This window comes from Panthera tigris, chromosome D1, assembly GCF_018350195.1.
Source record: "Panthera tigris isolate Pti1 chromosome D1, P.tigris_Pti1_mat1.1, whole genome shotgun sequence".
NCBI classification, from domain to species: Eukaryota; Metazoa; Chordata; class Mammalia; order Carnivora; family Felidae; genus Panthera; species Panthera tigris.
The window spans coordinates 99,365,306-99,379,730 of record NC_056669.1 but is presented as its reverse complement, the minus strand read 5'-3'; the positions used below and the strand labels follow the sequence as shown (position 1 = coordinate 99,379,730).

At 36.1% G+C, this 14,425-nt stretch overlaps 1 protein-coding gene across 1 annotated transcript; it reads left to right on the top strand.

Annotated features, from left to right (window-relative positions):
* The first annotated feature begins 4,113 nt into the window (after positions 1-4,113).
* Positions 4,114-5,058, top strand: LOC102954542 (olfactory receptor 4C5). The gene has a single exon (XM_007082202.2). The coding sequence runs from the start codon at positions 4,129-4,131 to the stop codon at positions 5,056-5,058; it is 930 nt and encodes a 309-aa protein (XP_007082264.2). The 5' UTR covers positions 4,114-4,128.
* The last annotated feature ends 9,367 nt before the right edge of the window (positions 5,059-14,425 follow it).

Genomic DNA, 14,425 nt, shown 5'->3' with positions numbered 1-14,425 from the left:
TTTTCTGCTTTAACAGAGTTTGCTATCTTCAGGGCTTTAAATCAGTGTAGATCTCAGATCAAGTGGCTTTTATAATATACCTCATCTTGTCACCAAAAAATACTGGCAAATGTGTGGCTTGGAGAGACATGTCCTCCACCGGTTAGGGTTTTTTTCCCCATCAATTTCTTATGAAGCCTAACACTTTGGAAGCTAAGGAAAGAAAACTGTTATCTGAGCTGGGGTGCTTGTGTGTTACATTCACAGGGAAGTGTGACCCTAGGAAGCAAAACTAAACCCAGCCCATGAACCAAGAATTATTTAGGATGTCTCTCAGCAATCATTTGCAAGTCACTAAGTGAAAAATGGATGAACTTGCAAAGCAGCCGCTAGGAATGGGTGATTGCTACATCCACGCCAAATGTGCTCTCAAATAAGATACCTGTTCTGGAATGAATCTGTTACTTCTTTCTCTACTGCATTCAGACAGGTAGGTACAATCGGTGATTTCTTTATTAGTGTTTTGTTCTCAAGGTGATACGAGGGTCTCCAATTTAAGGTGAGTTAGATTTAAATATGTATGTCTACTGTCACAAATTTTTATGAGCAATGACCATATTTAGTCTATTAAGAAAAGCAGTCACTTAGGATTTATGCACCCATAATATAATAAGAAAATATATAAAAAAATATTTGATATAAGCAAATATTTCTTCTACTAGTTTATTTCACTAATTACAAAGGTAATCTTTTCTCTTTGTAGAAAACTTCAATCAAAAAACATTTTTTAAACACAAGAATTCCCCTTTACTTGTAATTCAAGTAAGCACTATTAGTCTGTATAGTGTACTTTTTTTCAGATACTTTTCTTTGTACATATGCCATTTTGGACAATTTTGATCATAATATGTAAACCGTTTTATATCTTGTGTTTTCCACTCATACTGGAAGAATCTTTCCATGTTATTTTTTTTTCCTTTTTAAGTTTATTTATTTATTTTGGAAAGAGACAGAGAGAGAGAGGGAGGGGCAGAGAGAGAGGGAGAAAGAATCCCAAGCAGACTTCACACCATCAGTGCAAACCCTGTTGTGGGGCCCGAGCTCACGAACCGTGAGATCATGACCTGAGCTGAAATCAAGAGTAGGACATTTAACCGACTGAGCCAGCCAGGCGCCCCGCTTTCCAAACTATTAATTCTTCTGGCAAATAACTTCACTGCCCACCTGATATTTCATAAATATAATTCCTGTCATTTTTCCTCTTGTATACATTTAGATTTTTAATTATTCATTATCATAAAAATTGTGGAATACAACAATGTATGCGTGTTTGTCCACATTTTTTAACTAGAGTAGATTCCCAAGCCTAAGGCGTACTGGACCAAGGGACATGACCAGTTATAAAACCCAATTCTATAAAGTCAAACTTCTTTCCAGAATATTTCAGATCACCACACAGCCATCAACACTGGGTAATATAGCAGTCATAAATCTTTGCCAATTTGCCAGTTGAAAATATTTCCATTTTTAAATGGTATTTATTTGATGACTTGTCCAACAGAGCATTGTTTTAGATGTCTAATGTTTTTTCCTGGGAGTTTTCTTTTTATTAGTTTTGCCCTTATTTTTATAATGCTAGGAGTACACCTTTCTGTAAAAACCATTTCATTATATGATGGTTACTTGTTATACTTGTTGCAAGTATTTTTCCAGTGTGTTCCGGATCTTTATGGAATTGAATCCATTAGTTTTGTCCTGTATCTTATACCACTGCATTTTGCTTAACACGCTCTTTCCCATCCAGAGATTAGGTACGTATTTGTTTTTCTGTTTTCAAACAAATCTATATTTTATTTGAAGGCTTTAAGACACTCTATTCTTTTTTTTTTCTTTTTTCTTTCTTGTTTTTTCTTTTCAGTGATGGCATGAAGAGACATTGTATTTTGAAAAATACTTATCCAGTTGTTGAAAAATATTTTATGAACTATATTCTTTTAAATATTCTCTAAAAATAATGTTCTTTTGCAATTTGACCATACTTGCTTCTTATTAAGCTTATCCCATCATCAGTTATATTTGTGCTTAGTTACATTTATATTTTTGAAATATTAAAAAATTCTTTTCCCTTTTTTTTTTTTAATTTTTAAATTTTATTTAAATCCAAGTTAGTTAACATATAGTGTAGTAATGATTTCAGGAGTAGAATTTAGTGATTCATCACTTACATATAACATCCAGTGTTCATCCCAACAAGTGCCCTCCTTAATGCCCATCACCCATTTAGCCCATCCCCCACTCCCCTGCCTTCCAGCAACCTTCATTTTGTTCTCTGTATTTAAGAGAGATGGGGTGCCTGGGTGGCCCATTTGGTTAAGCCACTGACTTCGGCTCAGGTCATGATCTCTCAGTTCATAAATTCAAGCCGCATGTCGGGCCCTGTGCTGACACCTCAGAGCCTGGAGCCTGCTTCATTCTCTCTCTCTGCCCCTACCCCACTCTCTTTCTCTCTCTCAAAAATAAATAAACATTAAAAAATTTTTAAGAAGAGAGAAAGAGAAGCACACCATAAGAGACTCTTTAATAACTTTTTAATGTATTTATCAAGTCTAACATTTTTCTATTGCCTGATATACTGATTGCTACATTCAACTTTTTCTGAATCAATTGGTTATTTTTTAACTTCTTGAATATTTAATTCATTTTTCTCTTCCTTTATGTTCTTTCTTAATATTATAGCAATCAAATCTTTCAAGGATAAGAATAATGATTCATTTTTATTCTCCTTTCAAGAATTTGGATTGTGGGGAAAGCTGTGTGTTTTACCTTTAGGATAAAACTTTGGTCTATATAATAATGATATTTTTCAATTCCTCTATGTTATTCATTATTTTTCCTATTTCATATATGAGAACGTTTAGACGCAGTAAAACTATGGTGTGTACATATCATTACATGGCAGCTAATCCGTGAAAGCAGAACAAAAAACTAGTCTACGTGACTATAACAAACGTACTCTGCCCAACAAATTGTGGTGCTTTTGCTTCCTCACCTTTAAAATATGTTTTCTGCATCCAGAGAATTTTTCATGGTCTTCTTTAAACAGAGTTTTTATATGCAAAATATCCTTGAAAACTGAACATAAATTCTCCAGTGAATTCTAAAGTTTCAAATAAATCTGGAGAATTTTGCATTGCATCAGGCTGGCTGTTTCATCCTCTTCAGGATATTCTTTCTTTTTCCGGTTTGATGATATTCTTAGACAATTCAGTTTCAAAGTAATATAAGCTCACAAATCTAACTGCCACAAATCTTCCTGAAGCCTCAAACATTGACTGAGTTCAGTTTTTTTTTTTTTTTCTGAGATGTCACTACATCATTCTTAATTTCAGATTGAATTTGCCTGATGTTTTCTAGTCGACCTGAAACAAGTTAAAAGTACCAAACAGGAGCGCCTGGGTGGCTCAGTCGGTTAAGTGGCCGACTTTGGCTCAGGTCATGATCTCGCGGTCTGTGAGTTCGAGCCCCGCGTCGGGCTCTGTGCTGACAGCTCAGAGCCTGGAGCCTGTTTCAGATTCTGTGTCTCCCTCTCTCTGACCCTCCCCTGTTCATGCTCTCTCTCTCAAAAATAAATAAAACGTTAAAAAAAAATTTAAAAAAAATACCAAACAGAAACTGCCACTTAGCCTCATCAGCACAGGTGGCAAGAGAAAAGACACAGGGCAGCAGCCTCTCCTGAATTCAAGCCTCCTGCTCCTCACAGGCCCTCCTTCCATTCCTGTTTTTCCGTGGGAGAAAATACTATGGCAGTCGTTCAGGGAATATCCGCCTGTGTACAATTACAGGAAGGGGCCTGCAGTCATAAAAGCGTACTTGTGAAAGTGGACGAGTGTATCCGTGAATGTGTGGGCTCAAGTGTGTGTGTGTCTGTGTAGGTGAGAGGGTGAAGAGGCTACGTGTTCCTTAGGTAACTGGCAATAAGGTCCAACTTTAAATCTGAGTTCATCTGCTTGGGGTTTCCATCAGTCTGACAGAAAACACTCCTGAAAGAAATGATTTGCTTGGTCAAAATGTATCTGCCACAATTGCAGTCCCTGTGCTATTTACAGACAGATCAATCATCCAGACGCCGACGTAGATTCACGCGGGCGAATGCACAACGTGACGGAATTCATCCTGCTTGGCCTGACACAGAACCCAGATGCACAGAAACTCTTGTTCGCTGTGTTTATAGTCATCTACTTTCTCACCATGGCAGGCAACCTACTCATTGTCGTGACAATCACCACCAGCCGAGCCCTGGGCTCCCCCATGTATTTTTTTCTGTCTTTCTTGTCCTTCATAGACAGCTGCTGCTCTTCTGCCATGGCTCCCAAAATGATATTTGACTTACTCGCCGCAAAGAAAACTATCTCCTTCGGTGGGTGCATGACTCAGCTCTTTGCAGAGCATTTCTTTGGGGGAGTCGAGATCATCCTGCTCACGGTCATGGCTTATGACCGCTACGTGGCCATCTGCAAGCCCCTGCACTACACGATCACAATGAACAGGCGAGCATGTGGCCTCCTGGTGGCCACGGCCTGGGCCGGGGGATTTCTTCACGCTCTGATTCAAATTCTTTTTATAGTCTGGTTGCCCTTCTGTGGCCCCAACGTCATTGACCATTTCATCTGTGACCTTTTCCCTCTGCTGAAACTCTCCTGCTCTGACACCCACATCTTTGGACTTCTTGTTGCCGCCAACAGCGGGCTGATGTGTCTGCTCATTTTTTCTATTCTTATCACCTCCTACCTCCTCATCCTTTACTCCCTGAGAACCCACAGCCCTGAAGGACAGCGTAAGGCTCTCTCCACCTGTGCCTCCCATGTTACTGTAGTCGTCCTGTTCTTTGTACCCTGTATATTTGTGTACCTGCGGCCCATGATCACCTTCCCCATTGACAAAACAGCGGCTGTGTTTTATACTATGATAACACCTATGTTAAACCCTTTAATCTACACCCTCAGAAATTCAGAGGTAAAAAACGCCATGAGGAAACTCTGGAGCCATACGGTAACCTTGGGTAACAATTCGTGTGACTAGAGAAGGGAAAAAACAAAATTTATTCATATATTAAGAACAAGTATGACTAATAGAAAGGATAATGGTCTTGAAATCAAAATATACGAGCTTACGTATATTTTGCTCCCCTTGTTTTCTCTAATCTTTAATGGTTCTTCTTTCATAAAATTGCAATATTGAATTAAATGATGACGAAAGTCTCCTCCATTTAGAAACCTCTCTGCATTAACAAATTATTGATCAAAGGGACACTGCTGAACAACATAAAAATGTCACAATGTATAGAAAATCTCGGAGTTTATGTATTCAGTGGAACAATTCTCTGTAAAGCTTTGGGTACAGATTATATAGCCAATAGGACAATTAAAATATTTAAACAAAAAGCCTAATGGCTAATTATTTTGCTGAAAATACATAGTTTCAATCCCAACCACATAGCCAAAGTAGACTCATTATCACAAGAAATAAAGATCAACCAGAAATGAACAGGTTTTGAGGAACAAGAGAGTTATCAAAGCAGGACTCATCCCCAAATTAATGCTGCCCTGTTGTGCAATTCCAGAGGTACCATTTACATTATTATTTGGGCTCCTCTTAGAATAAATTATTTTCTCTGACTAAAGACAAAAAGGGATATAAAATTCTGCGAGGTACAGCCATAGAGCAATTTCGCACATGATTCCCAGGCAGAAGGTAATCGGTGGAGCGTTTTTTTCGGTCTAAGACGTATGGATTTATGCCTTAGCTAATAGGAACATAAGTATCTGATACAAAAAGGAGTTAATAATAACTGAGTAATTGGATTAAGACAGAAAGTCTGTACATTCAAATTTGAATGGCAACCTTCAGGCTAACTGCAGACCAGTGCAATGGGAAGTAATTTGAGATACAGTGCCATTCTAAGAGAAAGAATTCAAATAAAAGGAGATCCAGCTCTGGCCCAGGACAGAAGCCCTGCAAAAGAAAAGAGAAAATCATCAAAGCATCAACGTCAAAAAATCAACAAAGTACAAAGGAAGGCAGTAAAAAAGAAAAAGAGGGAAAGAACTATAAGACACAAAACAGGATGGCAAGAATAAGTCCTTACCTATAAATAATTACTTTATATGTAAATGGGTTAAACTCCCCAATCAAAAGACATAGAGTGATTAGATGGTTTTTTTTTAATCCAGCTATACGCTGTCTACAAGAGACTCACTTAAGATTTAAGGACCACGTAGGTTCAAAGTGAAGTGATGGAAAAAGATGTTCCATACAAATGTCAACCAAAAGAGGGCAGGGACTATACTTATGTCAGACAAAATAAACTTTAAAACACAAACTCGTAAGAAAGGACTTTATATAATGATAAAGGGTCAATTTACCAGGAAGATATAATAATTAGAAATATATATCTATATATAGATAGATTTCACCCAACATCAGAGTACTTAAATATATTAAGCAAATATCAACAGATCTAAAGACAGAAATAGACAATACAATAATAGTAAGAGACCTCAATATTCCACTTTCAATGATGGATAGAACATATAGACAGAAAATCAATAAGAATACAATGGATATGAACATCACTATTAACCAAATAGATCTAACTGACATATAGAACATTGCATCCAATAGCAGTAGAATATACATTCTTCTCAAGTGCACATGGAAGATTATGCAGCCTAGATCATATATTAGGTCACAAAACAAGTCTTGAAAAACTTAAGAATATTGAAATCATACAAAGTGTCTTTTCTGAACACAATGAAGTAACACTAGATATCAAAAGCAGAAAGAAAACTGGAAAATTCGCAAATACGTGGGAATTAAACAACTTATTTATGTACCACCGATGGGTCAAAGAAGAAAACAAAAGGGGATTCAGAAACATTTCAAAACAAACAAAAATTTTTAACTATACACCAAAACCTATGGGATGCAGCGAAAGCAACACTAAAAGGGAACTTTATAGCAATGAACACCTACATTTAAAAAGATCTCAAATAAGCAATTTAACATTATACCTCAAGAAAAGAGAAAAAGAAGAATAACTGAGCCCAAAATTAGCAAAGGAAGGTACAGCAGACATAAATGAAATAAAGACTAGAAAAACAATAGAAAAAATCAATGAAACTAAGATTTGTTTTTTTAAAAGCAAAACAAAATTGGCAAACTTTAGCCAGACTGAGAAAAAATTCAAATAAATAAAATCTGAAATGAAAGAGGGTACATTAGAACTCATGTCACAGAAATAAAAGAATTATAAAAGTCTCATACAAATAGTTATACAGTAATAAATTGGATAACCTAGAAGAAATATATAAATTCTGGGAACATACAACCTACCAAATCTAAAGCATAAATAAATAAATAGGTAAATTGAGCAGACAAATAATGAGCAAGGAAAACAAACCCATAATTAGAAACCTCCTAAGGAAAAAAAAAAAGCCCCAAAACAGAGGGCTTCACTGATGAAATCTACAATCAACATTTAAAGAATAAATGCCAATCCTCAAATACTTCCAAAAATTTGAAAAGGAAAAAACACTTCTAATTTTTACATTTATTTATTTATTTTGAGAGAGAGGGAGTGCACGTGCACACACAAGCAGGGGAGGGCAGAGAGAGAGACAGAGACTGGATCCCAAACAAGCTCTGCACTGAGTGCAGAGCCTTAAGTGGGGCTCAAACCCACAAATCATGAGATCATGACCTGAGCCAAAATCAAGAGTTGGACACTTCACTGACTGAGCCACCCAGGCGCCCCAAAAACATGTCTAAATTTGTTTTATAAAGCCAGATTTACTCTGTTACCAAAGCCAAAGATACCACAAGAAAAGTAAACTATAGGCAATATCCCTGATGAACATAAATGCAAAAATCTTAAACAAATACTAGCAAACTGAATTCAAAAGCACATTAAAGAAACCATATATTATAACCAAATGGGGTTTATTCCTGGAATGCAAGAATGATTCAGTGTGCAAGAATCAATCAATGACACACACCACATTAACAGAATGAAAGATAAAAATTATATGATCATGTTAACAGATGCAAAAAAAGAAGGCATCTGACAAAATTAATCCCCTTTTATTATAAAAGTCTCAATAAACCAAGGTTAAAAATAAATTATCTCAACATAATAAAGGTTATATATGACAAGCCCACAGGAAACATCATACTCAACAAGTGAACAACTTCTTTCTTCAACAAGTGAACAACTAAAATATTTTCCTCTAACACTGGGAACAAAAAAGGACTCCCTCTCACCAATTTTATTCAACATAATACTGAAAGTCCTAGCCAGAGCAATTAGGAAAGAAAAAGAAATAGAAGGTATCCAAATTGGAAAGGAAGAAGTAAAATTATTTCTAATTTTAGATGACATGATCTTACATGTAGAAAAGCCTAAATATTACACACACACACACACACACACTCAAAAACTGTTAGAACTATTTAACAAACTCAGTAAAGTCTCAGAATATGAAATCAACATACAAAAATCAGTTGTTTCTATAAACTAAGAATGAATTATCCAAAAAGGAAACAAAAAAAAAAAAACAAAAAAAACAAACAAAAAAAAAAAAAACAAAACAGTTCCATTTACAAATGTATCAAAAAGAAGAAAATACTTGGGTATAAACTTAACTAAAAAGATTAAAATTTGTAAACTGAAAACCACAAAACATTTACGAAAGAAAGTAAAAACAAAAAAAAAGGCAAATAAGCAGAAAGACATCCTGTGTTCATGGATTATAAGATTCAGTGTCATCAAAATGCCATACTACCCAAAGCAATCAAGCATTGGTGCAATCTCTATCAAAATCCCAATGGAATTTTTCACAGAAATAGAGAAAACAATCTTAAAATTCATATGGAACCACAGTAGACAAAGAAAGAAGAAGAACAAAGCCAGAAGCACAACACTTCCTGATTACAAACTATATTACAAAGCTATAGTAATTAAAATAGTATGGTACTGGCATAAAGACGTATAGACCAATGGAATAGAATAGAGAACCTACAAATAAACCCATCCATATACACATGGTCAACTGATCTTTGACATGGGTGCCAAGAAGACACAATGGGGGAAGAATAGGTTTCCTAATAAATGGTGATGGGTAAACTGGATAACCACTTTCAAAAGAATGAAATTGAATCTTTATCTTACACCTTCACAAAAGTCAGCTCAAAATGGACTTAAAACAAAAGACCGAAAACTATAAGACTCTTAGAAGAAAACACAGCAGAAAATCTTTGTAACATGGGATGGGCAATGATTTATTGGGTATGACACCAAAAGAACAGACAACAAGGGCAAAAAATAGACAAATGGGACCACAGCAGACTAAAAATCTTCTGTACAACAAAGGAAACAAAAAAGTAAAAAGGCAACCCACATAAGGGAAAAAATATTTGCAAACCATATATTTAATAAGGGGTTAATGTCAAATATATACAAAGAATTTGTACAACTCAATAGCAAAAATATCCCAATTTTTAAAAAGGCAAAGAACTTGAATATACATTACCACAAAGAATTTGTAAAAATGGCCAATAAGCAAATGAAAAGATGCTCAACATTACTAACCATCAGGGAAAAGCAAATCAAAATCACAATGATATATCATTTCACACCTGTTAAAATGGCTATTGTCAAAAAGACAAGAGATAACAAGTATTGGCAAGGATATGAAGAAAAGAAAACCTCTGTTCGCTGACAGGAATATAAATTGCCAGAGTCACTATGGAAAACAGTATGGAGGTTTCTCACAAAATTAAAAATAGAATACCATATAATCCAGCAATCCCACTTCTGGGTATTTATCTAAAAATACTGAAATCAGGACCTCAAGAAATTATTTGCACCCCAACGTCCATTTCAGCATTGTTCACAATAGCTAAGATGTGGAAACAACCTAAATGTCCATCAACAGAGGCAATGCTTTAAAAAAAGAAATGTAGTATAGATATACTGCATAGAACACTCTTCAGCCTTAAAAAGGAACAAAAGTCTGTCATTTGTGACAAATGAAACTTGAGGATGAAACTTAAGGTTATTAGTCTAAGTGAAATAAACCAGTGATAGAACACTGCCTAATTCCATTTACATGAAATATCTAAAATAGTTCAACTCATAGAAGCAGAAAGCAGACAGCGTTTTTCCAGGGGCTGAGGGAAGGAAGAAATGAGCAGTGATTGATCGATGGAGATGGATTTTTAGTGTGGGAAGACGAAAAAGTTCTGGAGACGGCTGATGGCGATGTTTGCACAACAGTGTGAATGTACTTACTGCCACTGAACTGTACATTTGAAAATGGTTAAAATGGCAACTTTTATATTATGTATATTTTACCACAATTAAAATAAAACAAGGGAGAGGGACAGACTGTGAGTGAGGTTGGCAGGAAACAAAGGAACAAAAGTAGCTGAGGACAGAGCTAAAGGCACTGCTTCCCTTTTTGGTTCTGGACTTCAGGAGCATATCAGCTTGCTTTGAAGGTAAAGGTTGATTTTTTTAAAAGGTGATTCTGTGCAGGATTTCAGCCAACTCTTCAACACCTCAGAAGCTGAGGGAGAGATTAGAGCGGAGCCTCCTTTTTATAGGGTTTCTAACCTTTACTTCTGAATGTCTTTATACATAATGTTTGGCTAAGTGTGATTTTTTCAATGGCTACCATGTGGAGGCACTATACTTTACTGTAAATCTCCACAATTCCTTCTGTGTGGGGTAGAGAGAAAAGCTATATTCCCCTGAACTCATCATGACAATCTTTACCCAATCTTTGGTGGCTGAGAATTAAAAATGGCACAGTTGCCCAGGGTAACATGGCACATAACCTTGAAAATTGGTATTTCCATTGTTAGGATGACCATATTAGTTAGAACAGTCAGGTTTTCAGAGAGAAATCCATTCTCTGAACTCCGACCTGTGCCTAAAACCATCCCCTATCCTGTGCCAGCCTCACCAATATCAAAATGAACAACAAAGTTTTATCATGAAGCTTTCCAACTTACCTTATCACTCTCGTCCAAAACTACAGCCAGAAACACTATGGTTATAGCAACATTATCAACAATAGCAAAGCTATGGATAGAGCCCAAATGTCCATCAACTGATGAGTGGATAAAGAAGATATGGCATATATACACACTATATATATATACATATATGTGTGTGTGTGTGTATATATATATATATATATACACACACACACACAAATATATATATATTTTTTTAACGTTTATTTATTTTTGCGACAGAGAGAGAGACAGAGCATGAATGGGGAAGGGGCAGAGAGAGAGGGAGACACAGAATCTGAAACAGGCTCCAGGCTCTGAGCTGTCAGCACAGAGCCCGACGCGGGGCTCGAACTCACGGACTGCGAGATCATGACCTGAGCCGAAGTCGGCCACTTAACCGACTGAGCCACCCAGGCGCCCCACACACAAATATATATATAAACACACACAAATACACACACACACACACACACACACACACACACACACACACACATATATATATAATGGAGTATTACTCAGCCGTCAAAAAGAATGAAACCTTGCCATTTGCAGTGGTGTAGAGGGAACTAGAGTGTATTATGCTGAGCGAAATTAGTAAGTCAGAGAAAGAAAGATACCATATGATTTCACTCATCTGTGGACTTTAAGAAACAGATGAACATATGGTGGTGGGGGGAAGAGAGGTAAACAAACTGTGAGAGGTCCTTAAAGATCGAAAATGAAAGAACAAACTGAGACTTGCTGGAGGGAGGTGGGTGGAGGATGGGCTTGATGGGTGATGTGTATTAAGGAGGGCACTTGTTATGATGAGCACTGGGTGTTATATGTGATAAATCACTGGATTCTACTCCTGAAACCAATACTGCGCTGTATGTTAACTAACTAGAATTTAAACAAAAAGTTGGAGAAAAAATAAAACAAAAATACAAAAATAAACTGGCCTCTAATGATGTTTGTGGATGCTTTGCTTCCAGCAAAAATTCCAACAGGACCAATTACGAATCCTCTGAGGACTTGAGAGGTCAATGCCTTACCAAACCCTGCCCGTTGTGAATGTCTATTTAAATATTTCTCTAGAGTCGATGAAGAATTACAGGAGATTTAAGTAAATGACAATAGCCAAGCACGTTCACTAACAGACTTAAGGTTTATATGGGAGACACTGTTCCCACACTTAGGGTTAAAAGGAGAGCTTAAATCAGGAATAGAAAGAATTCTCACCACACTGTTCATGGACTTCTTGGAAAACATAAATTTGGCAGGATTTGGGGAAAAAAACAACATCCAATCAACTGGATCTGATGCACTTCTACATTTTATAGTTTCATACACTCGCTTTTTCTGATTTGAAGAATTTTTCATTGTTCCCATTGTTTTTATTATAGATTGAATACAGTTCTGAGATCTGAAAAACTTACGTATTTTGGAGATGTGTTTATACTTCCACAGGAGGCCAAGAAAGTGAATAGAAATTAAATCTAGAGCCACTGCAGTTTCCTAACTCAAACAGCTCATTTTCTGAGTAAATTCAGATTGATAATGGGAACGAAAATAAATGAAAGTGTCCAAGACTGGAACAGCTGTGTAGAGAGAGAATTCCAGTGTCCCACTTGTTAGTTTATAGAGTGTATTTGCAGCTGGGGGGCTATGCCCCCAGGGGAAGAAAACAATGACTGAGTTCAATCTAAAAACTGGAATTCACAATCAACTAGATCCAGGTCAGTAATAACTAAATCTTTTTCCCCAAATTTTAAGAGTTAACTTAATTAAGCCAAATTATTTTCACTGAATAGGCTTTACAATTAGATTCTTTGAATCGAAGGTAATCTTATTCTCTAAAAATGAATTTGAGCTTGATGACATGAAAATAGCAGTAGAAAACACGATCTGTAATGCTGTCAGACAAGACGCTTTTGAGAACTCTTAAGGTCACTGAAACAACATTGTGGTCAACGTGTATGTAGAAATAGATTGCTTCGGTAGGTTTTATATGTGATTATTTGAAATTGTTCCCCCTTTTCATGACTTCCATGTTGCCACATTGAAGTTAGAATTTGTGAATTAAATTAAGAATGATTAAGCACATAGTTACCACCTATAGGAGCCATGGGTAGAGAAGAAACAACTAAGGAGACAGGGTTCTGTAAAACTAAAGATAAAGATATCCTTCCTCACCTTTATTGAAGCTGAATGATCATGATGCTGATTTCTGTGTCCAGAAAGTTTTGAGGAAAAATATGTTGTTATGCTTTTTGGCAGGGATTTGAGAAAGGAGAAAAAGAGGGGGAGAAGGAATAAGATATGCTGTGATCTTTTGTAACATGTAATCACTTTTAAAAATCCATGTACAGATCATTAAAAAAAAAGAATATATTCTTGTATATATTCCACTTTTTCCACCAATTAGCAATGAAAATTTCAAATTTATCTTAATTGATTAAACTTACGCCAAAAGAAAAAAATTGTATTATCTTAGACGACCTTAACATTTCTGTCTCATCAATAGGAAATCCAGGGAAACTTTATGACTCATCTAATTCCATTTGTAAAATGTGAGTGGTATTATATATCTAATCCAGAGCCTCATTTTTTATGTAATGAAAGACCAGTTACACAGAAAATCCATTTAAGAAATATTGAGAACTTTTAAGGAAACTTTGTACCAATTGTATATTTATATCCAAAGATGTGGGAAGAGTGACTGTGTAAGAGCCATTTGGAGCCAGACACAACATCCAGGGCTACTGAGTAAATGCTGCTCAATGAGCTGTTATGAAGACAGTTCCTTGGCATTTTGAAGAGGGAAAACCCCATCTGCAGCTCTCTGTGTGTACGTGCATTCATTTGGCAGAAAGGAATCATACCTCAAAGAACACTGCTGGTATAGATATAGTAAGGCTTGGCACTTTCCTATCTGATATACAGTTGACTTTTTAAAGAATATTGTGTCCATATATCTATAAATATTCGTGCCAGTGGGCAAATATAACTTCAAAATCATTGTTATTGACAAACTTTGCCCCAAAAACAGCGAAAGAAAGCCACCTGTGAGGGTTTAGAGCCAGAAAGAGAGTTTGGAAGTCCATCATAAGTCAACATACATATTAACACTTTGCTTTTATTCTGGTGTTTGTAACATATTGTTAATATTCAATTTATATGAATAAGAGAAATCTAACCTCTTTCTAGTCTTCTTTATAACTGTCTCCAAAGTGGCAGAGGTGAGTGGAAGCTGTGGTTCCATCAATCCCAGAGGCCAGGACTACAGAGGTGATGGAAACTTTTAGTGTTGAATGAAAAATATTACTCAGAAATTCTGTGATCTCTCCAGATGGACCATGTGCTCACAACCCAAGCTGAATCC